The 21,224-nt window shown below is 55.7% G+C and overlaps 9 protein-coding genes across 9 annotated transcripts; 5 read left to right on the top strand and 4 right to left on the bottom strand.

Annotated features, from left to right (window-relative positions):
* Positions 1-259: 259 nt before the first annotated feature.
* Positions 260-2,215, bottom strand: J3D65DRAFT_623289 (D-isomer specific 2-hydroxyacid dehydrogenase). The gene is made up of 4 exons (XM_066800149.1): positions 1,789-2,215; positions 1,529-1,704; positions 925-1,469; positions 260-773 (listed from the first exon to the last, which is right to left on the bottom strand). Exons 1-4 carry the CDS (start codon positions 1,966-1,968, stop codon positions 424-426), a joined length of 1,251 nt encoding a protein of 416 aa, XP_066656524.1. The 5' UTR covers positions 1,969-2,215; the 3' UTR covers positions 260-423.
* On the bottom strand, positions 2,062-2,976 carry J3D65DRAFT_352021 (uncharacterized protein). The gene is made up of 2 exons (XM_066795555.1): positions 2,581-2,976; positions 2,062-2,527 (listed from the first exon to the last, which is right to left on the bottom strand). Exons 1-2 carry the CDS (start codon positions 2,932-2,934, stop codon positions 2,156-2,158), a joined length of 726 nt encoding a protein of 241 aa, XP_066656523.1. The 5' UTR covers positions 2,935-2,976; the 3' UTR covers positions 2,062-2,155.
* Positions 2,977-3,715: 739 nt separating this feature from the next.
* J3D65DRAFT_351941 (uncharacterized protein) lies at positions 3,716-4,545 on the top strand. The gene has a single exon (XM_066795553.1). It carries the CDS (start codon positions 3,822-3,824, stop codon positions 4,464-4,466), a length of 645 nt encoding a protein of 214 aa, XP_066656522.1. The 5' UTR covers positions 3,716-3,821; the 3' UTR covers positions 4,467-4,545.
* A 1,552-nt stretch (positions 4,546-6,097) lies between these two features.
* J3D65DRAFT_351937 (Alpha/Beta hydrolase protein) lies at positions 6,098-7,744 on the top strand. The gene has a single exon (XM_066795551.1). The coding sequence runs from the start codon at positions 6,284-6,286 to the stop codon at positions 7,478-7,480; it is 1,197 nt and encodes a 398-aa protein (XP_066656521.1). The 5' UTR covers positions 6,098-6,283; the 3' UTR covers positions 7,481-7,744.
* On the bottom strand, positions 7,745-8,945 carry J3D65DRAFT_351936 (uncharacterized protein). Its single transcript, XM_066795550.1, has 2 exons — positions 7,953-8,945; positions 7,745-7,901 (listed from the first exon to the last, which is right to left on the bottom strand). Exon 1 carries the CDS (start codon positions 8,754-8,756, stop codon positions 8,061-8,063), a length of 696 nt encoding a protein of 231 aa, XP_066656520.1. The 5' UTR covers positions 8,757-8,945; the 3' UTR covers positions 7,745-7,901; positions 7,953-8,060.
* Positions 8,946-9,388: 443 nt separating this feature from the next.
* J3D65DRAFT_623275 (uncharacterized protein) lies at positions 9,389-12,486 on the top strand. The gene is made up of 3 exons (XM_066800148.1): positions 9,389-9,564; positions 9,631-9,800; positions 9,846-12,486. Exons 1-3 carry the CDS (start codon positions 9,422-9,424, stop codon positions 12,104-12,106), a joined length of 2,574 nt encoding a protein of 857 aa, XP_066656519.1. The 5' UTR covers positions 9,389-9,421; the 3' UTR covers positions 12,107-12,486.
* A 167-nt stretch (positions 12,487-12,653) lies between these two features.
* Positions 12,654-13,436, top strand: J3D65DRAFT_676818 (uncharacterized protein; the record flags this gene model as incomplete). The annotated part of the gene is made up of 3 exons (XM_066803621.1): positions 12,654-12,955; positions 13,019-13,203; positions 13,282-13,436. The coding sequence occupies 3 exons, from the start codon at positions 12,654-12,656 to the stop codon at positions 13,434-13,436; spliced, it is 642 nt and encodes a 213-aa protein (XP_066656518.1).
* Positions 13,437-14,765: 1,329 nt separating this feature from the next.
* J3D65DRAFT_351913 (uncharacterized protein) lies at positions 14,766-17,355 on the bottom strand. Its single transcript, XM_066795548.1, has 2 exons — positions 14,944-17,355; positions 14,766-14,882 (listed from the first exon to the last, which is right to left on the bottom strand). Exons 1-2 carry the CDS (start codon positions 17,080-17,082, stop codon positions 14,784-14,786), a joined length of 2,238 nt encoding a protein of 745 aa, XP_066656517.1. The 5' UTR covers positions 17,083-17,355; the 3' UTR covers positions 14,766-14,783.
* Positions 17,356-18,173: 818 nt separating this feature from the next.
* On the top strand, positions 18,174-21,092 carry J3D65DRAFT_570733 (uncharacterized protein). The gene is made up of 2 exons (XM_066797629.1): positions 18,174-18,912; positions 18,968-21,092. Exons 1-2 carry the CDS (start codon positions 18,252-18,254, stop codon positions 20,740-20,742), a joined length of 2,436 nt encoding a protein of 811 aa, XP_066656516.1. The 5' UTR covers positions 18,174-18,251; the 3' UTR covers positions 20,743-21,092.
* Positions 21,093-21,224: the final 132 nt, after the last annotated feature.

Genomic DNA, 21,224 nt, shown 5'->3' with positions numbered 1-21,224 from the left:
GTAGATTTGATGGCTGCATGGCGGCATGGATGCCGGACAAAGATATAGATGACATAGATACCCTGGCGGTTAATTAATTACATGCTCAGTTGGTGGGTGTACACCATATCACCTTCATCTTTCAGTTGACCAACTCCGTCATTCGAGAGCCTCCAGCAAGCTCGCTCGGACCAAGAACCAAGTCAGTTCACAGTCATCCGCCAATATTGTCATACCACAGAAAAGTCACGGGAATCACAACTGCATAAGATGCCAGCGTGTAGTTGAGAACAAATTGAAATTTCGCTGTTTTCAGCTACGATAGATACGTAGTAATCTCCAACACTCTCTCCTGCACATTCCACTCAACTTTGGATATCATACCACGCCAACATCACGCTTCTCTCCCCCTCGCGCTCTCTCTCTCTCTCTCTGTCGAACCCCTTATTTCTTACCATCCCTCTGGCCGTACGCCTTGGTAGCGTAATCGCCCTTGGTCACAATCAGATCCTCGGGGCGGTAGTCCTCGCGGCCGGAGAAGTACGAGTCCAAGATGGCCTTGGTGCCGGCGGCGTAGCGCTTCTGCGCGTCGATCGACGTGCCCGACATGTGCGGCACCATGGCGTTGCCGCCGCCCCACGCGTTCTTGGCCGTGCGCAGCGGGTGGTCCTTGGGCGCCGGCTGCGGGAACCACACGTCGCCGCCGTAGCCGCGCAGCTGGCCGTTCTTGAGCGCCTCGGCCACGTCTTCCTTGACCACGATGGCGCCGCGCGCCGTGTTGACGAGCCATGAGCCTGCGAGGGGTGTGTTGTTAGTGGCGTTGTTGTGGTCATGGTTTGGATGGCGGTGGCTACATGTGGGGCCCGGCGGGAGCGAGCGGGAGGGGAAGGTGGGGTAGCTAGGGAGGGAGGTGGGCAGGCTGAGGGGAGGGCGCAATTAACCTACCCTTCTTCATCTTGGAGATGAGCTCCTTGTTGAACAGGCCGCGCGTCTTCTCGTGCAGCGGGCAGTTGATGGTGACAACATCGCACTGAGCGAGCATCTCCTCGAGGTTGTCGACGCGGCGGCAGCCAATCTCCTTCTCCTTCTCAGGAGACAGGGGCTGGTAGTCGTAGTAGAGCAGCTCCTTGCAGTCAAAGGCCCGCAGGCGGCGCAGCACGCGCTCGCCAATGCGGCCGACGGCGACGGTGCCGACGACCTTGCCCTCCAGGTCGTACTCGTTCTTGGCCACCTCGGCCACGTTCCAGTCGCCGCGCTCAATCTGCTCGTGGGCAGGCACGAAGTTGCGGACCAGAGTCAGGATGGTCATGATGACGTGCTCAGCGACAGAGACGACGTTGGAGCCGGTGACCTCGGCGACGGTGACACCGCCGTTGGTCTTGTTGGCGGCATCGAGGTCGACGTGGTCGGAGCCAATACCAGCGGTAACGGCGAGCTTGAGGTTCTTCGCCTTGGCCAGGCGCTCAGCGGTCAGGTAGCCAGGGTGGAAGCTGGGGAAAAAGTGTAAGCGTTGTTGGTCGTGGTGGTAGGGTCCAGTGGGTTGACATACGGAGTGGTGATGATGACCTCGGCGTCGACGAGCTCCTTCTCGAAGACAGAGTTCTCGCCCTCCTTGTCAGAGGTGGTGACGAGAGTGTGGCCCTGAGACTCAATCCACTTGCGGATTCCAAGCTCGTTCTCGGTGGTTCCGAGGAGCTCGGGCTGCTGCTCGGCGTGGATACCGCCCTGCAAGGAGAGTGACGTCAGTCATACGCGACCACCAACGCCAGACGGCACAGTGCCATTGGCACTCAATTGGAGAAGACTTACGTCGTAGAGACAGAGAAGGACCTTGCCCTGTTGCCGTGCGGTTGCGGTTAGCGTTCTGATGCCAGCAGGGTATCTTTGCTGCAGCAGCGAAGACCCGCAGGTGACGCGGGGGGCGGCAGCTGCAGAAAGCGCAGAAGATGCGGGACGCGCAAGACGAGAAGCGGAGCGGAGGAATACCATGGTGAAGAGTTGGTGTGAGAAAAGAGGTGTGTCTGGAAGAGGCAGTCGTGGGACTTTTAAACGCTGAGCCTGGAAACCAATCCACGTCAGCTACGAGGTTCCAGGGGTGCCGGATGGCTCGCTCGGACGCAGCAGGGAATGGCGAACATCGGCAATGCGGCAGCAGGAGTGACGTCGGCGGGAGTAATTACCTTGGGGGTTCAAGGGGTAGCAGGTGGATGCGATTCAGGTGATGAGCGTCTGGTGAGATGATGGAGCACTGGGGACGCGGCAGGCCAACTATATATACACTCGCGTTGCAGTTCCCCACCGTAATGACAGAGGCGGCGAGACCGGCAAAGGGATGATGGACGACAGCTCGACACCCGGGATGGCGGCGACGGGGACGCGGACGGGCAGAGAGACCTGAGAGGTGGCATCTCGAGGGCACAGCACAGCACAGCACAGAGACAGGCGCACAAAGCTTCCCCACTTCTTCATGGCGCTCAAGCTTCAGGTCAGGCATGGTCCAGGGCGAAATTGGCCTCGTCTCCGGGATCCGTTGGCTGAGATGCGGGGTCTCCTGGCCCATTAGCAAACGCGCCGTGAGAGGAACTGGAGCTCTTTGCCAACCGCACTCCTCGTCTTCGGAACCAGCTTCTCGTGCTCGCAGGCCGGGCTATCCTTGCCCCCGTCAGCAGCCCTACCCTCTGGCTGGCGTCCTCCGCTGGACGAAGGGAATTGGGCGTATCCGTAATGGGTGGTTGGCGGGGTAAGGTCAGGTATCGTGTGGTGAGTGGGTGGAACCGGAAGCTGTGACGCAGGAGCTCCCTCCCTGCCGGCCGCCCAAGCTCGAGGAGCTATAGCCACCAGCCAGACGCAACACGGCACGGCACCACAACAACAGGACTGCCTGGACGGATACGCGGCACCCTGATGCTTTCGGACATCTGTCGCTGCTTGCTCTGCTCTGCTCTGGCAGCCCATAAGGTTGTTGTTGCATTGCCAAGCTGCCCGCTGCCCGCTGCCGCTCTCCCGACGCATGTCATTGCTGGAGTCTGCAGCGGTCGAGGCCAAGTGCTTAGCTGACCACCGCCTTGAGGCCAAGTCCCTGATCTCACTCGCATTTCGTGGGGTTTCTCTCGCATCCCCTGCTGCTCGAGGTCATCAGGGGCTGTCGTCGACTTGCCAAATCCACAAGTGGTAATTTGGAGACCCCGTGCGTCCAGCGTCAAGACTTGCCAAGCCGGAAAAGAAAGCTTGATCCGTAATGCCCAGCAATTGTGCTGTTTCCCCAGAGCCAACACGGCGCACGCAAGTCGTGGCCGCCTGCTCGCCGTTTTGGGCTAACAATCCCGACGTCAACTACCGCCCCGCACCACTACAACTACTCCCATCTGTGCCACTCCCTCCAGGCCATCTCGTACTGTTGCACTGGGGATGGCCACATTAGTGTGGTCCGAGCCAACTTCGAACCAACTCCGCTGACCTGGCTTCAACGTCCTCTTTAGGCATAAACTGGCCCTCGACGCCACGACCCTGCAGCGGTCGGGAGCGAGATGCCGGCAGTCCCACCGTTTGGCCTCCCCGGATGACGGCACCCCTCGACCATCGTGCCACTGCCACAGCTGCTGCGTAGATCGGCCCGCTCCATTCTTCCATTGTCCAGGCTCCCTCCAAAATCCCAAAGAGTGCTTTGGTGATGCAACCTCCAGGTCATTGTCGTGGCTGGCAACATGGCACCCCCAGCCAGCCCAGTCTGACAGCGGCCTGACGCCAGAAGCATGTCAATGGGAGCAGCGCTTTTCTCGAAGCCACCAAACACTCGACGATCAAGACTTGCTGATCACCACCTTTGACACCTGCATTTGATAATGGAAACAATCAGCGTGTTAGCTGTCACGTTCGACTTCTCTTTCGATCCACGGGCGACTGCGCTGCACAGTGCGCCTACCGCACTCCCGCTTTCGCTGCGGGAACGCATCCGCCATTCGGAGGCCACAGCCGCTCGACACTGGGGACTTGAAACGACACGTGGATGTACATCAGAGACACCGCTCTCAATCTTGGTTGTCCCTGAAAGCTCCCAAGACGGCACGTTTTTGCCGACCGGGCCGCATCACGAAGACGCTGGAAGCTCTCAGATCAACGATCAACCTCGCGTCAGGGGATCCTGCTTCCTGATTGGGCTCGCATCTCATTCTTGCACGTGTTTCGAGTCCTCCCCCCTCTCCAACGATGCCTTGCCGTCTAGACTCTGTCTCCACAATTCAAGGTTATTTTTCTCAGCGTCTTCATGCAACGCTTCATGGGAGACCAGCCGTGTTGTTGTTGACTGGCTGGTGTTGTGCCGTGCATTGAGAACCTACGACTTACCCTTTGAACAAACTTTTTCAAGATTTCTCCTCCTCACCAAATCTTCTCCATTCAATACATCACACACACGTCGCCGGCCGGGGTTCCAGGTTCTTCGAGCACACCACGCGCCTGAGGCTCTGCGGAACGGTCCTCCAGGTTGAAGCACGCGAGTCAGCCACATGCCATACGTCATGCTCGGTCACTGGCACCGGGCTTAGCCACATTATCTCCGCTTCTTTTTCTTCTCCAGATTCTACAATCTGATTATTATTTCGCATCAACGTCACTCTTAGTCAGGGCCGACAAAGCATCGAAATCCGATGCCTCTGCACCGTCCTGATGTCAATTCGATCTCATTGATTCTGCACTGCATCGCCTACACGTCAGCGGGTTGCCTGAATTGCAGCATCAAGATCGAGTTGGTCAGTCTGCAGCCGGCATCGACTGTGCCAGGTGCAATCCGCCACTCGCAGAACCGCAGGTTTCCTCAAAAACTCGATTGCACCCATAACATTTCTGTCTTTGCCCAATTATCATGGTAATTTAGTCTGACTTCGAAGGGGCAAAAGCGTTCGCATATACTCCCTCCTGAATACCAGGTAAGCATTCAAAGCAAAACTCCAGCCACCGAGATGGCTTTCACAGAGGTCATTCTTCTAGAGACAAGGTATGCGTACTGCTAGCAGTTCATCTCATGGTCCTCGACATGAGTAACACCTAGTTTCCCTCAAAGTTTGTTGCCATATTTCGTCTTCGCTTTCCGTTTGGCCATTTGAGCCTCGTCAAGTCTTGAGACTTCTGCGCGCCATACCTCATACCATGTGTCCTCAGAGCTAAAAGGATTTCTCTCTCAATCTCCATAGTCTCTTTCATTTCTGGGCTATCTCAAAAGCAAAAAACAATTTGCCAGGTTCGAGACGCCCGTCATCTTGAAACGACGTCTTCTGCGGGTTCTAGATGCCGACTCAGCAATCTGCGTTGTTGTTGTTGTTGTTGTTTTTTTTTTTTTTTTTTTGTCCATTGATTCCGTGCTGAGTCGACAAACCAAAAGCGCTATGACTGAGCGCAGGCTTGCCTGGTCCCAGTCTCGTACGGGATACGAAGCGACAAATAGCAGTGTTGAAGACATTGAAAAAAAGAAAAATCAGGAACGAAAGGCTTCGGTCTAGCGCCTGCGTACCAGAGGATTCTCAGGAACGACCCGAACAGCGCCCCCAAGAATTCCAATATCAGGGTCTCTGGAATCCTCCGCATTTCCTCGGTAAAATGCCACTTTCACCATGCCTGACGCTGCAAACGGCCGTCAGCTTGCCACTTTCATCCTAGTGGACCGGCAGGGCCAGCAGCAGAGCTCCATTTGGTGTGCCATACTGAATCCAGACTGGGCACTAAGCTCAGCATGGCTTCGATTGCAAATGCCCTGCCGCCCTGGGAAGAACTGTCACCGAGAACCAAAATCTGTCAACCCTCAACCGCGGCTGTGGCACAGCGGCATGGTCCCAATCGACGATGCAAGTCCACGCTTGCTGCGCAACGGTCGGCTAGAAGCACAGCCCGAGGAACCGCAGATGCGAAAAGGCGCTGCGGTTTATCGAATTGCCTTCTAGAAAGCCACTGGCGAGACGATTGCTCGGGCTCCCCCGCAGTCCCGCTACGAGACTTTTGGGACTAGCCGGCCTCGCGAGAGGCCTTAGCGACTGCCCTTTTTGACTATCGAATCCAGACAACTGGATGCTCTGGATCCAGCCCGCCCTGGTGCCAGTCTCTCGGTCTTCGCTGGGCGGTTTGTCATGGACTTCACAGCCACCGCGAAGCATGTTTGCCTCGTGGTCTTGGTCGGGAGCGAGTTGCATTTAACTACTGTGGAGTCTCAAGTTGCCCATCTTTTGTATCCCAGGCCTTTCACTTTGCAAGAACCGCGACAGAAGCCGACTCCAATCATCTCTTTCTGCTCCGGCATCTCGAACTACCAGCAGCCATGCGGAACTTTGCCCTCGCCACAGTGCTTGCCTCCGGGGCTTCGGCACTCACGATCCCCCTCCTCAGCAGCCTGACTGGCTTCCAAACCATACCGGTCCTGTCGCTGTCCCAGGGCGGCAAGGCGCAGTGCTACAGCGGCCTCGTTGCCGTGCAAGTCACGACGACGGGCAACACGCAGCTCAACTTCAACCTGCCGGCCAACCAGTCGGCCGTCACGGACATCTTCACGCAGTATCTGACATCGACTTCGACGCTGGTGCAGTCGCTGACGGGCCCCGACGCCACCGTCTCGGGCACCTTCAACATCCACGCCAAGCTGTGCTTCCCGCTGCTGTCGCTGCCGCCGCTCGTCACGCCGCCGACGGTGCAGTTCCTCATCCACGGCATCGGCTTCGACAAGAGCTACTGGGACTTTGCGCCGGGCTACAGCCAGGTCGACGCCGCGGCGGCCGCCGGCTACGCGACCTTTACGTACGACCGGCTGGGCGTGGGCCAGTCGGACCACCCGGACGCCATCCAGGTGGTGCAGTCGCCGCTCGAGGTGGACATCGCGCACGCGCTGATCCAGATGCTGCGCGGCGGCGCGCTGCTGGGCACCAAGTTCAGCAAGGTGGCCATCGGCGGGCACTCGTTCGGCAGCATCCAGAGCATCGGCATCGCGTCGCGGTACCCGGCCGACATCGACGCCGTCATGCTAACGGGCTTCGGCCTGTCAGCGAGCGCCTTTGGCCTCACCTTCGCCGGCTTCAACGCGGCCCTCGCCAACAAGAACCAGCCCGCGCGCTTCGGCGCCCTGTCCAACGGCTACCTGGTCACGGGCAGCCCGCAGAGCAACCAGCTCACCTTCTTCAAGAACCCAAACTACGACGCCGGCCTGTTTGCCCAGGCCGACAACAACAAGCAGACGTTTACGTTTGGCGAGTTCTTCACCCTCGCCAAGGTCGTCGCGCCCGCCGCCGCCTTCAAGGGCCCCGTCGACGTCGTCATTGGCCAGAACGACTTCATCTTTTGCCAGGGCGATTGCCTGAGCCCCTCGGACCAGACGGCGCCGGTCGCTGGCGCCCTCTTCCCGGCTGCAGGCGGCAACTCCGACACCTTCATCTTGCCTGGCGCTGGCCATGCGCTCAATGTGCACTACGGTGCTTCGCGGGTGTTTGCGCACATGAACAACTTCCTCAAGAACAACGGGCTGTGAGGGGGGCATGGGAGCAAAAGGAAAACGTGATTGTCGTTCTTAACTTGTTTGACGGGAAAAGCTTGGGGTTTTTGATGGGCTTGGTGGGCGTTGAAAGGAATGGAGTCTAGAATGGGTGGTTGGCTAGTGGGAGAGAGTCACCTACTGAATCTTGCTGTCCTTCCCCTTCCTCTTTCTTCCAGATACCTACTGCGTTCTTTTGTGCACGATCGAAAGAAAATGAAACTTTTTTCCTACTTACTCCTGATGCCCACATGCCTTGCCATGCCTCGTGTCAACCACTGCTTCCAGCTCGGTATCCATTCCTGGTGTTGGCCTCGTTCTTTGGGGGTGATGTGAATTACGGTGTGGGCCTCGTTCATTCGTGGGGGTATCATTGGTGGTGCTGTGCGTCGTTGCTTCGTTGAAATCGTTGATCATGCTTCTTCATTGTAAGTAATTGTCCAAATGATGGCGTTGTGGTTTGACTTACCTCGTAGGCGTTCATTAATCCTCCCCATGCCATGCGCCAAACGCTCGCGCCAAAATTCTTCCTTGGTGCCTTCCCTTGCGCTCACAGAGGACGCCCCAAGCTGCTCTTTCAGCGCTTCTTCTGGTGCTGCCTGCGGACGTCCAGAACAAGAGCGCGGTGCGGGTCGGAAGAGTTCTCTGGACCAAAGTGCTCCTCCAGGATGGCAACGATCTCGGCGACCGTGAGCCTCTCCACGCCCTTGCCCATGCTCTTGGCGCCACCGTACAGCGTCTTCAGCGCGTGGCCCTCGAGGCGGTCGATCATGAATGCCGCCCTGTCCTCGTCGGTCGGGTAGAAGCGGGCATCGATCTGGAAGACGCTCGCGATGTCGCTGCGGTACTTGATGAAGTTGAGGAGTACCGATACCGTGGTGCCGTCAAAGCGGTCCGGGGTCTTCATCAAGGGCGTGACGGGGGTTTTGGGCTGGGCCTTGGGAGCGAGGCCGGCCTGCTCTCGAGCTGCCGCCAGCTCCTCTTTCTGCTGCTGGTAGCTGAGCTTCAGGTTGTTGTATTTGCCGTGAAGCTCCTCGTATTCGGCCTGCAGCGCGTAGAAGTTGGCTGCTTCAACTTGGGCCGAGAACCCGATGCACTCGTGGATCTCCGAAACGATTGCGGAGCCTTCCTTTTCGCCGGCGATGGCCATGATACGGCGGCATGCCTCGTGGAATCTGGCCGTGTTGGGATGCGGCACAGCAGGCGTTGCGGGGATGGCGTGTTGGGAGCGCGGCGTGGGAGCGGGGATGTAGGAGCGCTTGGTGGGCGACATGGCGGCGTTGTATATTGATTTGGGAGAAGGCGTATACTGAGGATTTGTACCAGGGGAGGGAATGAGATCACTCGGTCGTGATGCCTTTTTGTATCGCAGAATCCCGCTGGAAACAAGCGATTTGCTTCTGCGAATTGTTTGGCGAGGTTGTTGGAAGCAGAGAGCTTTCTCAAGCGCAAAGAAGGGTGATTTGTGAGTGCAGGTAGCGTGCTTTTGTCAAAACAGCAATCCGAGGACGATGGCACTGGTGGTCAGGTCGTTGATAGAGAGGTGGGTGGAGAGAGGTGGTGATGAAGTCAGAGGTCACCAGGAAATAAATGTGCAGAGCAGTGGGAGACGCGTCGAGATCACGCTAATAATGACGCTAGTCCCAATCACGTTAAGCGACCACCAGGTGCTTGGCAGAGGTGAATGAGTGGCCCGACTTTCGTCTTTGTCTTTGACTTTTGGTTGACTTTAGCCTCTCAGATTCCAAGAGATGAGTGTCCAAGGAGAAACAGATGGGCAATTCCAGTGTGCCAGTGTTAAATCTAGTTCTTGACTTTCTCACCACACGTGACAGCGTGAGTCCGGAGATTCGATAGTCCGATCCTGCGCCGTGCTCCAACGTCTCCTCTGGCGGCCACGCCAATCAGGCAACGTGTTTTGACTCCACATCCCCAACCATGGCAATCGATGCCCCAGATCCCCGGACTTTTCAGTCCTGGGAGGATGCTTTCAAGTATCCCGTGCCCGTGGTCCGAAAATTCGAGCAGCAACTTCGCAGCAATGCCAGCGAGAATCGGGAGAAGCTCCGCTCCTTGGTCGGGTAGGTCTAATCCTGTCTGGCTGTGACCAGCCCTCTTTGGAAAGCTTGTTGACTGGGCCTGCATAGCGCGAGCTACCGCGACCTGCTGGGGACCGCAGAGCGCATCATTGAAATGGACCACCAGATTCAGGACGTTGATGCGACTCTTGGTGTAATCGGGCGCAAATGCAACTCGAGAAGAGTAGACAAGATTGCCAAAAACTACTCTGACCTGTTGGAACATACCCGCAAGCTGGGTAAGATTCTTTTGCAAACACTTGAGCTTTGGCTGATGTTTGCAGATGGTGAGCGCTATTCATTCACAGCGCAGCTGCGCGTGCTGCAGAGTTGTCCAACAGTTATGCGCCGGCTTTTGAAAAGGGGTTCCATCTTCCTCGCTGCCAAAGTCTTGGTTGTGTCCCGTCTTCTCCACAACGATTTGTCAAAAGCTCCAGATGCACCACCCTTTCTGGAGAGTCTGAAGCTTCAGCTGGGTTCGCTGCGGCGGAAGCTGCTAAACAATGTCGACAAGCACTTTTCCCGCCCAAGTGCCGATATTAGCGACGTCCTTGAAAGCATGGTTGCCTTTTCTCTCGCCACAAGCTCTACCCCGAGCGACGTGTTGCGCCATTTCCACCACGTTCGGCTTGAATCAATCACCAGGCTGGTCGAAGAGGGACGTGCTAACCAGGAACACCTGCCAAAGGCCTTGAAGCTCTATGTGCGAACGCTGCAGGATTCCCAAACAATCTTCCCGAACCGCTTGTCAGAAGCATTGGTGAAGCTCAAGGCAAGACCCTTGTTGCAAGACAATGACATCAAGGCCATTGTCGAACTTGACTTGGATGTCCATCAACGTTGGATTGCAGACAACGTGAGGAACTACACTCCCTGGCCGAGACATGACGAGCTTTCCACAGAAGACTCGGAGAGATTGCTCAAGGCGTGGTCGAAGCAGGCCATCAAGTCCTTTCTTGATACCGTCCGAAAGGTGTTGGAAGACCTCAAGGATCCGAAGACTGTCCGCAATGTGCGGAGAGACGTGCTCGAGACGTGGTTGTCGTCCAACCACCGTTATCTTGGTGTCAAGCCAGCTTCCATTCTCGATGATTTGCGAGATGCATTTACTGATCGCCTGCGCACGCTTTTCGGCAACAGAGCGGCCCAGCTCCAGAAGGTGACGGCGGAGCTCAAGGAAAGCATTGATGACTGGGATGAGGTTCAATCTGACCAAGTCACATCACTGTGGGATCCTTCCACTACCTCCATCGATATCTCCCACGGTGCGCCCGCTTTCAAGCAAGCAATCATTGAGAGGAGTCATGGGATCAACGCCTCCCTCCGACGCCTCATCAGCACCTACGCCGCGTGGTCCCAGTCTTTGGAAGAAGTTTTTGTCGTGATCAAGGAAATGAAAGATACCAGATGGGATGACGACCTAAATGTTGACGACGACGACGACGATTTTGATCTGGACTCGCGACAGGCGCTTCTCAGCGAAGACGACCCGCGCACTCTCGAGGACTCGCTCAACGAAGCACTCTCCGAATCTCTCGCAAAGTTGCAAAAAGACGTGGAAGGACTGGCCCAGGCTGCTCTGACCTCATCAGATCATGACGCTCCACTCAAAGCCATGCTTATTCTTCGCTCCTTGCGAGAAATCAGCCAACGTCTTGCTTCCCTGTCCGACTCGACCAGGCGAAACATTACTTCCCCAACGACCTTCCCCGTCGCCATCACTCAACCCCTCCATCTTTCAGTCGCAAAAGCCGTTGCTGCGACGCCTCTGGCCACCTACAAAATCTCACTGAACAAGTTTGCTTCTACGCGTAAGGCGCGCGCTCGAGCGCTGTGGGAAGGCATGCCGCAGCTTCCTGTCCAACCCTCAGTCCCAGCATTCAAATTCATGAGTGCTCTGAGCAAAGAAATGACGTCTCGGGGTGGCGATCTTTGGTCACCAGGCGCTGTATCTGTGCTAAAGAAGGAGATTGCAAGTGCAGTGGGAGATTTGCTCGACGAGACTGTTAGCGTTATTGAGTCGGCTACTCCGCCGACTCAAGATGACGAAGCGAAGGAAGAAGATTCACATGCTACCAAGGATGAGAACAAGGACAATGATGACAGCAGTAAAGGCGAAAACAAGGCTGATGAGGGAACTGCAGAGGCAAACGGCGAGCAAGGACATGAAGAAAGCAAAGACGACGAGGAAGAAAGCTCCGAAACCGCTCCGGATACCACCAAGCCAACGCTCTCGCCTACCTCTGCTCCACCTGAAACAAATGGTACATCGACGAGCAAAGCACCAGTCGTCGACGCTGCGGCTTTTGCTGCTGTCAAGAAAGACAAACTGACTCATCTCCTCTTCGACGTCATGTACCTCTCGCGAGCCTTGTCTCGATCAACAGGCACGGCTACCACGGCCGAGGAGTCAACGCTCGCCACACTTGAGAAGCGCATTCAGGATGCGTTGCCAGGCCTGGACAAGGCGGCGGAGGAGAGGTTGAGGAAGGGCACGGTAGAGTATTGGCGGCGGACGTATCTGATGTTTGCGTTGTTGGTCTAGGTCAGAAGGTCTAATGATGCCGTTTGAATCGATGGAGGCATGACAGGACGGCTCTGAGTAGACGACAGCAGAATGGCAGCATGGACAACATGCGTCAAATTTCTGAGCTATGAGACGGGGTTAGTAGAAGCGCTATACATTAATGACTTTCAACTTGCAGAGCGAGGTTTCATTACTAACCTTGCTGACTTTCAACACAAAGACAGCCAGGTGTTCTGGAATGTCCAGTGGATGAGGTTTAGGAGCTCGATTGTACAGATCAAAGCAACATCAAGTTTGGTGTTAAGAGAAGGTCTGCAATCGGGTCTGCTCTGCTGCTTGTTTTGGTGGCAAGCGATATCATGGATGCAAGCAATGGAATAGAATACTCCTTAGTCCTGTCCGCCCAGGTCATTTAATCAGCTCTCTCGTGAAGGCTCAGTGTGCCTTCCAATTACCATCCACCAGGCGCACCGAATCTTGCTTAAGGCATATATAATCGTTCACGCAGACAGTTTGGGTGTTTCTTGAACACTACACCCGCAACCTCTTCCACCCACCAACCACCATGCTCTTCCAGTCCATCCTCCCTCTGCTCTTGGCCGTCCTGCTCCAGATTGCCGCCGCCACCCCTCTCACCAACGTCACCCCCGGTGGCCGGACCAAATTCCACATCCTGACCGAGCTCGTCAACACGACCGAATTCGTCACCAAGGCTCGCTTCCATGGCAAGACCGTCGTCCCTGTCATGTCCGGCACCGCTGGCAAGCTCTTCGTCCAGAAGGACCCCGGTCCCATGGCCTTCTTGAACCAGACGTTCAGCTTCGACGTCAACTACCTCTCTTTTGACGTCCCCGTCGACGACGCCGCGTAAGAACGCCCCAAGCTCTCTCAAAACTGCGCGTTCATGGCACTGAGACTGACTGCTCCCAGACACCCGATGACGCAGCCCCTGGTGCAGCCGTTCGAGCCCTCCAACATCTCCATCTTCGACCCCGTCACCATCAAAGCGTACACGGTCCGATCCAAGCGCGCCAGCTCCATACACGCCGAGCTCTTCCACAAGCCCGCGCAAGACGGCCTCGTCCCCCTCTCCACCGACTTCCTCGGCTGGGTCGGTAAGTTTTTCTCTCTCTCTCTCCCTTCTCCTCCGCCGCCCAACGCGCGGACTTGCCGCTGATGATAGATAACCACAGTCTGCCAGCTCCAGGACTATAGCTTCCAGCTCTTCTGGCTGCACAACGCGGCCGCGGTGCCGGGCGCCCTGAACGACGCCGAGCTCCCGGAGAAGTGCGCGCGTGTCTATTTGAAGCCGGATGAGCGCGACGTCTCCGGCGCTGCTTCGTCTTGAGCGTTGCTTGCTTTGGACGACGGAGCAAGGCCACGCCAGCTCTTTGTTGGTGCAGGTTGATAAAGGTTGGATATGGTTTGGAGATAGGTCGGGATAGCGTAGGGAGCTCCACTGCGGCTTCAATGGCTGCTGCGGCAACGGCGGCATTTCAAGAATTGAAGTCTCCATCGAGTGGGATCGGCTGCTTTCGACAGCGTGGATCTCTTGCGCGTTTTTTGCCTCGATCGAATGTACCTCCTCTCTCCGTCTCTCATATCCCTCGCATCACTCACATGCAGCCATGACCCAAAAGCCAGGAAGCAGCGGCCGTGACATGCCAGCCATCGTCTCTGAGCAGCGTCGTCTCTTTGACAGCATCTCCTCCCAAACGCCATGCCCAAGATAGGTCGACTACACCAGCATGTCGTCCTGGTCCACCGCCACAGCGAAAGATCTACCTGGTCGTACATTTAAGCCTCACAGCCCACAAGCAGTACACAATAATCACGAAGATAAAACGCAAGCAGACTTCAGAGTCGCAGAACCGAGTCAGACCGTGCAGGGCCTAAACTCTATCACACTGCACCGAACCAAAGCTGGTGAGCCGTACCAGGTATCATAATAAACTTCACGACGCGAAAGTTTAAAAAGGACTGCTCAACTTTAAGTAGTCCAGACTTTTTGAAAGCTGAAATCCATGCATGGGAATCTCGTATCTTGACTTTCCGCTCCCGCCGGCGTCGTAGAGTGAGAGGAAAGGTTTCTATTTGTCTGTCTGTACACGGATATACGTGTGGCATCGACAAATAGCAAGCCAGCAAGTCGACGAGCCAAAAGGCCCACTCAGAAGGCGACGAAGCAATCTATCAACCCACGCACTCGAGTCCTCAAAGCAAGAGACGCATAGCAGCAACAGTCTTGGGCGTGTGTAGGATATACACAAGACCGCAGTATGTAGCGAGGAAGCAAACAGTGTGTCCGCAAAGCAACTTCCGCAAGGAATTCCAGCCGATGCTGCAAAAGCACAAACGCAGAGAGCAAAATAGAGATGAACTCAGGGTATCCGCCATGCAAGCACACTCGCTCGCAGAAGAAAACAGGGAGGGGACGCCAATCATGCCGCTATCGACGGTGCAAAAAGAGCAAGGAGGGGCTTTTCGAAACGCCGTGGAGGAGCGGATGCAATCAATCAGTCAATCGACCATGCTACGCCATGCTATGCGTGCTACCAAGCAAAGAAACGAGAAAGGAGGGACAAAGGATGAGGGAAAGGCGGAGGGAGAGGCGGCGGCATGTCCAACTCGCTGTCATCGCACACGGAAGATTAGTTGAGCAAGAGAAGAAAAGGATGCCTTGGGTGAGATGGGTTTACCGTGCATTCGGCGCAGCACAGTCGTCGCATCGCCACCCAGCAACGCGCTTGTCGAGGCCCACGCAGAACAAGTGGAATTCTTCGCGGAGGCACTCCTGGAGCGGCGGTGTTAGCTGGTTGTACTGCTGGTCCCGTCGGAGCTCGTGGGGTACTTACGATGTTGGCGCAGGTGATGGCTGCGGGAGTATCAGTGGTCGCAACGGGCTTCCCGCAGACGCAGGAACATACGTCGGGCAGAGAAGCTTTCGGGAGAGTCCCGCCTTTGCCAGTCGTGCTTTTTGTTGTCCCGCTGGGCTTGTCGCGGCGGCCAGGTTGGGTCTGAACAATGGAGTTCTTCGACAGCGGATTGCTCGCCGGGCCTTGGCTGGGCAGACTCGCTTCTTTTGGCGATGTGTTTTCCTTGCCACTTGGCTGCTCGACTTGTTCGCCATTCAGCTTCGTTTTCTTGGGAGAGCTAGGACGGCAGAATGGGTCCGTATTGTCGCTCGCATCGGCCCGCTTTCTCTTCTTGCCAGCTTCTGCGTCCTTGGCTTTATCAATGCTTGTTTCTACTCGAGTTTCTTGAGCTTTGGAGAAATCGGAGAAATCGGTGCTAGTATCGCTAGTCAGGTACTTGTAGAAAGCAGCGCTAAGCAGGCCATCCTCCTTCAGTTCGCCGAGCTTGTTGAGCCACTCATTTAGCATGCCAGGAATGTTTTTGATCCACGTCTCGTTGTGTCGAAGGAAGCGAACGACAGCCTCGCCCACGAAATCACTGTTCAAGCGCTCGTCCAGCATATAGGCGTCCCATTTGTCCTCGAACTCTACTGCAGTGCGAGGCATATTCGGGCTCCTGCGCCTGATCTTTGAGACGGCATAGGCTGGGATTGTTGAATTGTCATCCTCGCTGATTTCCTCGCCCTCTACGAGCGGCCGTCGGGAGTGCATGGCGAATAGGACGATTTCTTTCTCGGCCTCCTGGATGATGCGAGGGACCTTGTATCGCTTCCGCGCCGGCTTTGGTAGATCTTCGACATCTTCTGGCCTTCTTTGTATTTTGGCATCAAGTGCGGCGATGGCGGCAAGAGGGGCTCTGCGTCTCTTCCCTTCAACCCACGATTCGTCCCCCGCCAGAAAAGCATCGAGGTCAAAAGGTCGGGTAGGGGCGATCCACCGGATTTCCTGGAATTTTCTTCCAGTCGAATGTGGTTTCTCCGTACGTTCCTTAAACGTGAGCCTAACGTGTACCCCTTTGGAAGATGGACATTCGGGCGGTTTGAATTCTTTGAAAGCAAAATGGAAGCGATCATGCTGCAGCTTCATGTGCAGCTGAAGACGCTCCACAGTCCTGAAATCGCGCATCCAGCATATTGGACACAGAGAGCCCTGGACCACGAGCGGCTTTTGCATACCCGCTTGGTCGCATCTGTACGTGATGCGCACTGGCTCCATGGGCTGCATTGGCACAGATGAACCCTGTCCACGTTCAAGACGGATTGTTCGGTTATACTCCTCCATGATGCTCATGTTTGGCACAACCCAATCCATATCGACGTGTAGTGTGTGTTCAGATTTACACAACATCTTCTCGTTGCTGTTGGCGAGTTTGATTTCAAAGCCCCTGTCTGTGGCCGGGCATCGTGGAAGGTGATGCACATAGGAGCGCAGGTATTGCCCATCAGAACCCCGCTGCTGGTCTATGCCCAGAAATTTAAAGACTTCGTTATTGTCCGACGGGTACGCACACTGGAGCGCAATCTTGAGGACGTATTTGGGACCAACATGTGTACCCAGGTTTCCACCGTTGTACTCCTTCTCCAGGCCTTGAAATACTTGAGCAGGAAATGTTGGAGGCTGCAATAGGGATAAAGTGGCAGTTCCGTCGCGATGTGCCTTGAGTGTTGCCTCACTCCCGATTTTGTATCTGGTCGTCCATGGGCCTCCTTCCTCTTTTCTGTAAAGCGAAAAGGTCAAGAAGGATCTTGCGGTAAAAACCAGGCTATCATGTGCAGTTGTGTTGTTTGAATGAGCGGGCGGTTTTATGGCGAGTCCTGAGTGCAATCGAAGCTCGTAAGATGAATGCCTTGAACCGATGACCGAGGCAAGATGGGCATTGGGAGGCGCCCATGATCGCCGACTAGGCGCACGAGTTGACGCCTCATTGCTCAACAGGGTCTGAGCTTTCGATGATTGATGTTGATTTAGAGCCTGTGTGAGGTTCCTCTGTAGAAACGGCGTTCGTCGATCTTGGTTTATATTCGAATACAGGAACCTTGTGCTGTTGATCTGCTTCTCAAGTCCGGGTTGGGTAGGCATGACCCTACTACCCCACTGCTATAATAGTGAAGATAGCAGACCAGCTTGTCGAGCAAGTGGCTTTCTGAATCACCAACCTCGAGTTAAGGGACGGCTTGTTGAGGCATAGGGTAGGTGTGATCTGAATTTTTGGGACTGGCGAGTAGGACTTTTAAGCCTGGGGAAAGACCAAAAAAAGAAAGGTTTGTGAATGTAATTAAACTCGGAAGCCGCGGAGGTCATCTAAGGAAAGGATGATTAGCCAGCGGTGAGGTACATAGGGCGATGGGAGTTTGGTGATGGTAGATTGTTGAGGGGCCTTGGGAAGAAGGCGAAGAAGACAGGAAGACGAGCCGCTGAGAGGCCGGAGTGGAGAGTTTGCTCACCGACCTGGCAGCGCAACTGCACTGCAGATTGCCGACGCGACGCGTTGGGGAAGGAACCAAGGAAGTGCCGTCGGCGGATCACGTGCCGGGTACGTGCTTTTCAAGACGAAGGGGGACATCCAATGTCAAGGTGGGCTGAACAAGTTCAAAGCGTGCCTTTCCTTTCTAGCTTGGTCATGGACTAAGAATACCAGGGGCCATGGTGTCTAGGACGCAGAAATAGACTTTGGAGCAGTCTGTAAGAAGAGACTACGTTAGATGTGCTTACATAACGACCTGCCCATGTCAGGCCCAAAGCGGCTCCTGGCAGACGGCGACTCACGCCATCACGCCGACATTGGCCTTTATAACTTGTTTGTGGACATGTAGGAATTGCTTAAAAGAATGCTACATGTGCGTGTATGAAATTTCATCAAAAAATGGTGCGAGTTTGATTGATGGCACGGAGCTGCAGTGTTGGCCGAAGCACATGTCAAAGCCTCTTAAAAGGCACAGAGCATCAATTCGTGCCACACCAATTCAGAGTTATAGCTCGTCGAACGTTGCAGCATTCATTTGTGCCCACTTCATCATGGGGAGAAGATGGATGGGATGTCCGATGGCCGTGCTTACTAAGGTGCACAGACCAGAGATGCCTCAGGTGAGCAGCGGCCCGCACACCGCAGCGGCGTCGATCCGTCCGTGGCGCTTCGCTCCCCCCCACACTCTTACACAACATCCCAGTCTCGACTCTGACTTCGGTTCGCGCTTTTCTGTGCTACCTTTGCCCTCATCGTCTCCTCTCTGCATCCCCCTCGTCCAGCGATGCCTGCTCTCTCCCGAGCCGGCCGCTTGACAAGACACATTTCCTACCGCGAGCCCAGCACCTCTGACGACGACCTTCATCCCGATCCGGTCGACCAAGCTTCTGCCCATCATGACGACGACCACACCCATGTGCGCAAGCGCAGGCGCACCCACCATTCCCATTCCCAACAGTCGCAACGCCCAGCGCGCTCCCGAAATGCTGTCTCCTACAAAGACCCTAGCGACGACGACTCCCTAGACGACGAACCCCACCAGTCGCCGCCCCTCGAGTCTCCTCCCCGTCGCAACCGCAACCACGGACTGCTGTCTGCCAGCCCCGAGATCACCACAAAGCTACGCCGTCTACCTTCCAAATCCTACCAGCTTCCCAGCTCCGACGCTGAGCGCCATGGAGACTCGGCGCACAACGAGTCAGGCCCTAGGCCAAGGCGCACAGGCAGGTTGAGGAGGACTCGGAGTCTTCAAGCCTCCGCAGAGCTGCGCCGCGAATCTGCCCCCCTCGTCACCGAGACTCCATCGGATGACGACAGCGACGATGGCAACTCTGACGGCTCGAGGCCTCGAAAGCGAAGAGCCAGACGTCGCCAGGGCCCACGGCGAAACACACGGTCGTTTGCGAAGAAGATGGCGAGCCGCAGTCGCTCAAATGCAGGGTCCAGTGAGTTTTTTGAAATCCATGTACGACGAGCTCCATTGCTTACCATGCGACGCAGCGAAGCAATCCACCCCGCCAAATCAAGCGGCTGTGCTGGAAACCGATGGTTTTGTGCCGCCGTGGGCCACGCTTCCGTACCAGATCCTACTGGACATATTCTCTTTCGCCTCGACCCCTCTTCATGACGACGACTTCAACCCTACCTCCAACATTTCCTGGCTCATTGGCGTGGCTCGAGTGTGCAAGGACTTTGCCGAGCCGGCTTTGACGGCGCTCTATCGGTGCCCGCCATTGATCAGGGTCGACAAGCCTCACCGGCTGCTCAGTCTCCTCTCTGACCCTTCGACTTCCAAGTTCATCAACTACAACGTGAAAATACGTCGTCTGGAATTTGACGCCCCCGAGATACTGGCCTATAGCTGGACAGGGAGGGGTCAATTTGAGTTGGGCGACTTGATTCCACACGTCCCCAAGTTGACTGAACTTGCAATCGTCCACCCGCAAGCTCGTCCTCCTTTCCGCCCCATGCCAAACTCGGGTCGTTGGCACTACAGCGCCGAATTGTTCAAGGCACTTGGCGAGAGTGCACTGCGACTGAAATCATGGACCTGGAATTCAACTTTTCGGACCCGGGACCAGACGCTATTCTGGATGGGACAGATTCATCAGATGGAATCCTTTCAACGCTTGGAGCACATTTCTCTCCAGCAATTTGATAAAGAGAATGTGGAGGATGGGAATGACGCCGCGAACCAACGCAGCGGCAAGCAAGTCCTGGCAGACAACCTTGCACTTGTCCCGGGATTGAAGAGTCTGGCCTTTGAGTCTTGTCCGGTCATCGACGGGGAATTACTACCGCTTTTGAAGGACAGCCTTCAACATCTGACCACTGTGAATTGTCATAACATCACTTCCGAGATTCTCCGTGACTTTTTAGTCTCCCGCGGTGGCCAGCTGCTTAGCCTGGTCCTCAACCATAACCAAGCCCTGGACATTTCCTTTTTGCCCGATCTCAAGAGAGCTTGCCCAAGGCTTCAGGTCCTCAAAATGGACTTGAACTACTTCGACTCTCATGCGACTTTCCGTGACTCCGACCCCAAGTATGATGAATTGCTCAAGGAAGAAGAAATACCCAGCTGGCCATCGACGCTCCAAACGATTGAGATGGTGCATCTGAGGAAGTGGGGTTCCGGCGCCGCCGAGACGTTTTTCTCATCGCTCATCGATTCTGCAGAGCAACTGCCCGACCTCCGCAGACTGGTGCTCAAGGCAACGTTGGATATTGGATGGCGGGATCGTGCCGGATTCCGAGATCTATGGATTGGAAGGCTGCAAAAGGTGTTTCAAAGAATATCCCCGCCCCCAAATCCGCACCTCATGTCAAGCAAGAGATTCAGGATGTTGAAGGAGCTTCCGCCTACTCTCACCCCAGACGACAGTCCTCAGAAGCTAGAAAAGGCCATGACGTTCAACCACATGCAAGTCACGCCCAAAGACGATCAGGAACCAAGTCGCAGGCGGCTCTTGCGTCCGCACCGTGCGGCAGCAGGCTCCTTCATGGAGAGCGATTCCGAGGAGAATCCAGACGACGATGGCGATGTCTTCATGATGGCTGCCACCCCGAGCCCCCAACCACCGGCGAAGAAGAACATCGTCGAGGAAAAGTTCATCCAGGGAATGTGCGAGGTGGTCGACATCCGCATCGACAACCTGCGGCCCCGCGAGGAGCAGTTCAACGAAAACGACTTTCTCGACTCCGAGGCCAGCGGCGACGAGGATTGGAACGGCGATGACAACATCCTCCCCGAAGACGATGACAATTATGCGTGGTGATGGTGGTCAGAGCGAGAGCGTGCAATTGAGGCCCTTCTTTTTCGGCTAGCTTCTGTCTCTTCTTCTTGGCGCGTTCAATGGCCCGGGACGAGGCTTCTTTGTTATACCCATTTGACAAGGGATGGCGTTTGGTTGGTTCATTGCACGGTGTGGTCATCTTATGGAACGGATCAGGTTGCCAATAGCGGATTGTTGGCCTGCTGCCACGGAATGCTTTTGCGTGGGCGGCTGGATGAAATATCAGTCGGGAGAAATCGATAATGGAGGAGGGGCAGACAGCCCGAAGTCTGGCATGGGCAGGACTACATACATAGCAAACTAAAGGAAAATGATACATGCTATTCAAAGGCAAGATGGGAAAGGGAATATTGGGGCTATACAGCACCGGCAGCTTGGACAGCAGGCGGTCCTGTGACCACGCTCAGACGCACCGCAGACGCGTTTTCCAGAAGACCCCACCCCACAGCGACGACGACACCCCT

This window comes from Phyllosticta citribraziliensis (genome assembly GCF_038025025.1).
Source record: "Phyllosticta citribraziliensis strain CPC 17464 chromosome Unknown J3D65scaffold_5, whole genome shotgun sequence".
NCBI classification, from domain to species: Eukaryota; Fungi; Ascomycota; class Dothideomycetes; order Botryosphaeriales; family Phyllostictaceae; genus Phyllosticta; species Phyllosticta citribraziliensis.
This window is presented reverse-complemented; position numbering and strand designations above follow the sequence as displayed.

Excerpts from the sequence above, each read along its gene's own strand:
- J3D65DRAFT_623289 (XM_066800149.1), bottom strand. The coding sequence starts at position 1,968 with ATGGTATTCCTCCGCTCCGCTTCTCGTCTTGCGCGTCCCGCATCTTCT. Across the intron at positions 1,470-1,528 it reads GAGGTCATCATCACCACTCC|CTTCCACCCTGGCTACCTGA; the intron begins GTATGTCAACCC and ends CTTTTTCCCCAG. Across the intron at positions 774-924 it reads CATCTCCAAGATGAAGAAGG|GCTCATGGCTCGTCAACACG; the intron begins GTAGGTTAATTG and ends CACCCCTCGCAG.
- J3D65DRAFT_352021 (XM_066795555.1), bottom strand. The coding sequence starts at position 2,934 with ATGGGCTGCCAGAGCAGAGCAGAGCAAGCAGCGACAGATGTCCGAAAG. Across the intron at positions 2,528-2,580 it reads TTCCGAAGACGAGGAGTGCG|ACCCCGCATCTCAGCCAACG; the intron begins GTTGGCAAAGAG and ends ATGGGCCAGGAG.
- J3D65DRAFT_351941 (XM_066795553.1), top strand. The coding sequence starts at position 3,822 with ATGGAAACAATCAGCGTGTTAGCTGTCACGTTCGACTTCTCTTTCGAT.
- J3D65DRAFT_351937 (XM_066795551.1), top strand. The coding sequence starts at position 6,284 with ATGCGGAACTTTGCCCTCGCCACAGTGCTTGCCTCCGGGGCTTCGGCA.
- J3D65DRAFT_351936 (XM_066795550.1), bottom strand. The coding sequence starts at position 8,756 with ATGTCGCCCACCAAGCGCTCCTACATCCCCGCTCCCACGCCGCGCTCC.
- J3D65DRAFT_623275 (XM_066800148.1), top strand. The coding sequence starts at position 9,422 with ATGGCAATCGATGCCCCAGATCCCCGGACTTTTCAGTCCTGGGAGGAT. Across the intron at positions 9,565-9,630 it reads AAGCTCCGCTCCTTGGTCGG|CGCGAGCTACCGCGACCTGC; the intron begins GTAGGTCTAATC and ends GGGCCTGCATAG. Across the intron at positions 9,801-9,845 it reads GGAACATACCCGCAAGCTGG|ATGGTGAGCGCTATTCATTC; the intron begins GTAAGATTCTTT and ends TGATGTTTGCAG.
- J3D65DRAFT_351913 (XM_066795548.1), bottom strand. The coding sequence starts at position 17,082 with ATGCCTACCCAACCCGGACTTGAGAAGCAGATCAACAGCACAAGGTTC. Across the intron at positions 14,883-14,943 it reads CCATCACCTGCGCCAACATC|GAGTGCCTCCGCGAAGAATT; the intron begins GTAAGTACCCCA and ends CCGCCGCTCCAG.
- J3D65DRAFT_570733 (XM_066797629.1), top strand. The coding sequence starts at position 18,252 with ATGCCTGCTCTCTCCCGAGCCGGCCGCTTGACAAGACACATTTCCTAC. Across the intron at positions 18,913-18,967 it reads TCGCTCAAATGCAGGGTCCA|CGAAGCAATCCACCCCGCCA; the intron begins GTGAGTTTTTTG and ends CATGCGACGCAG.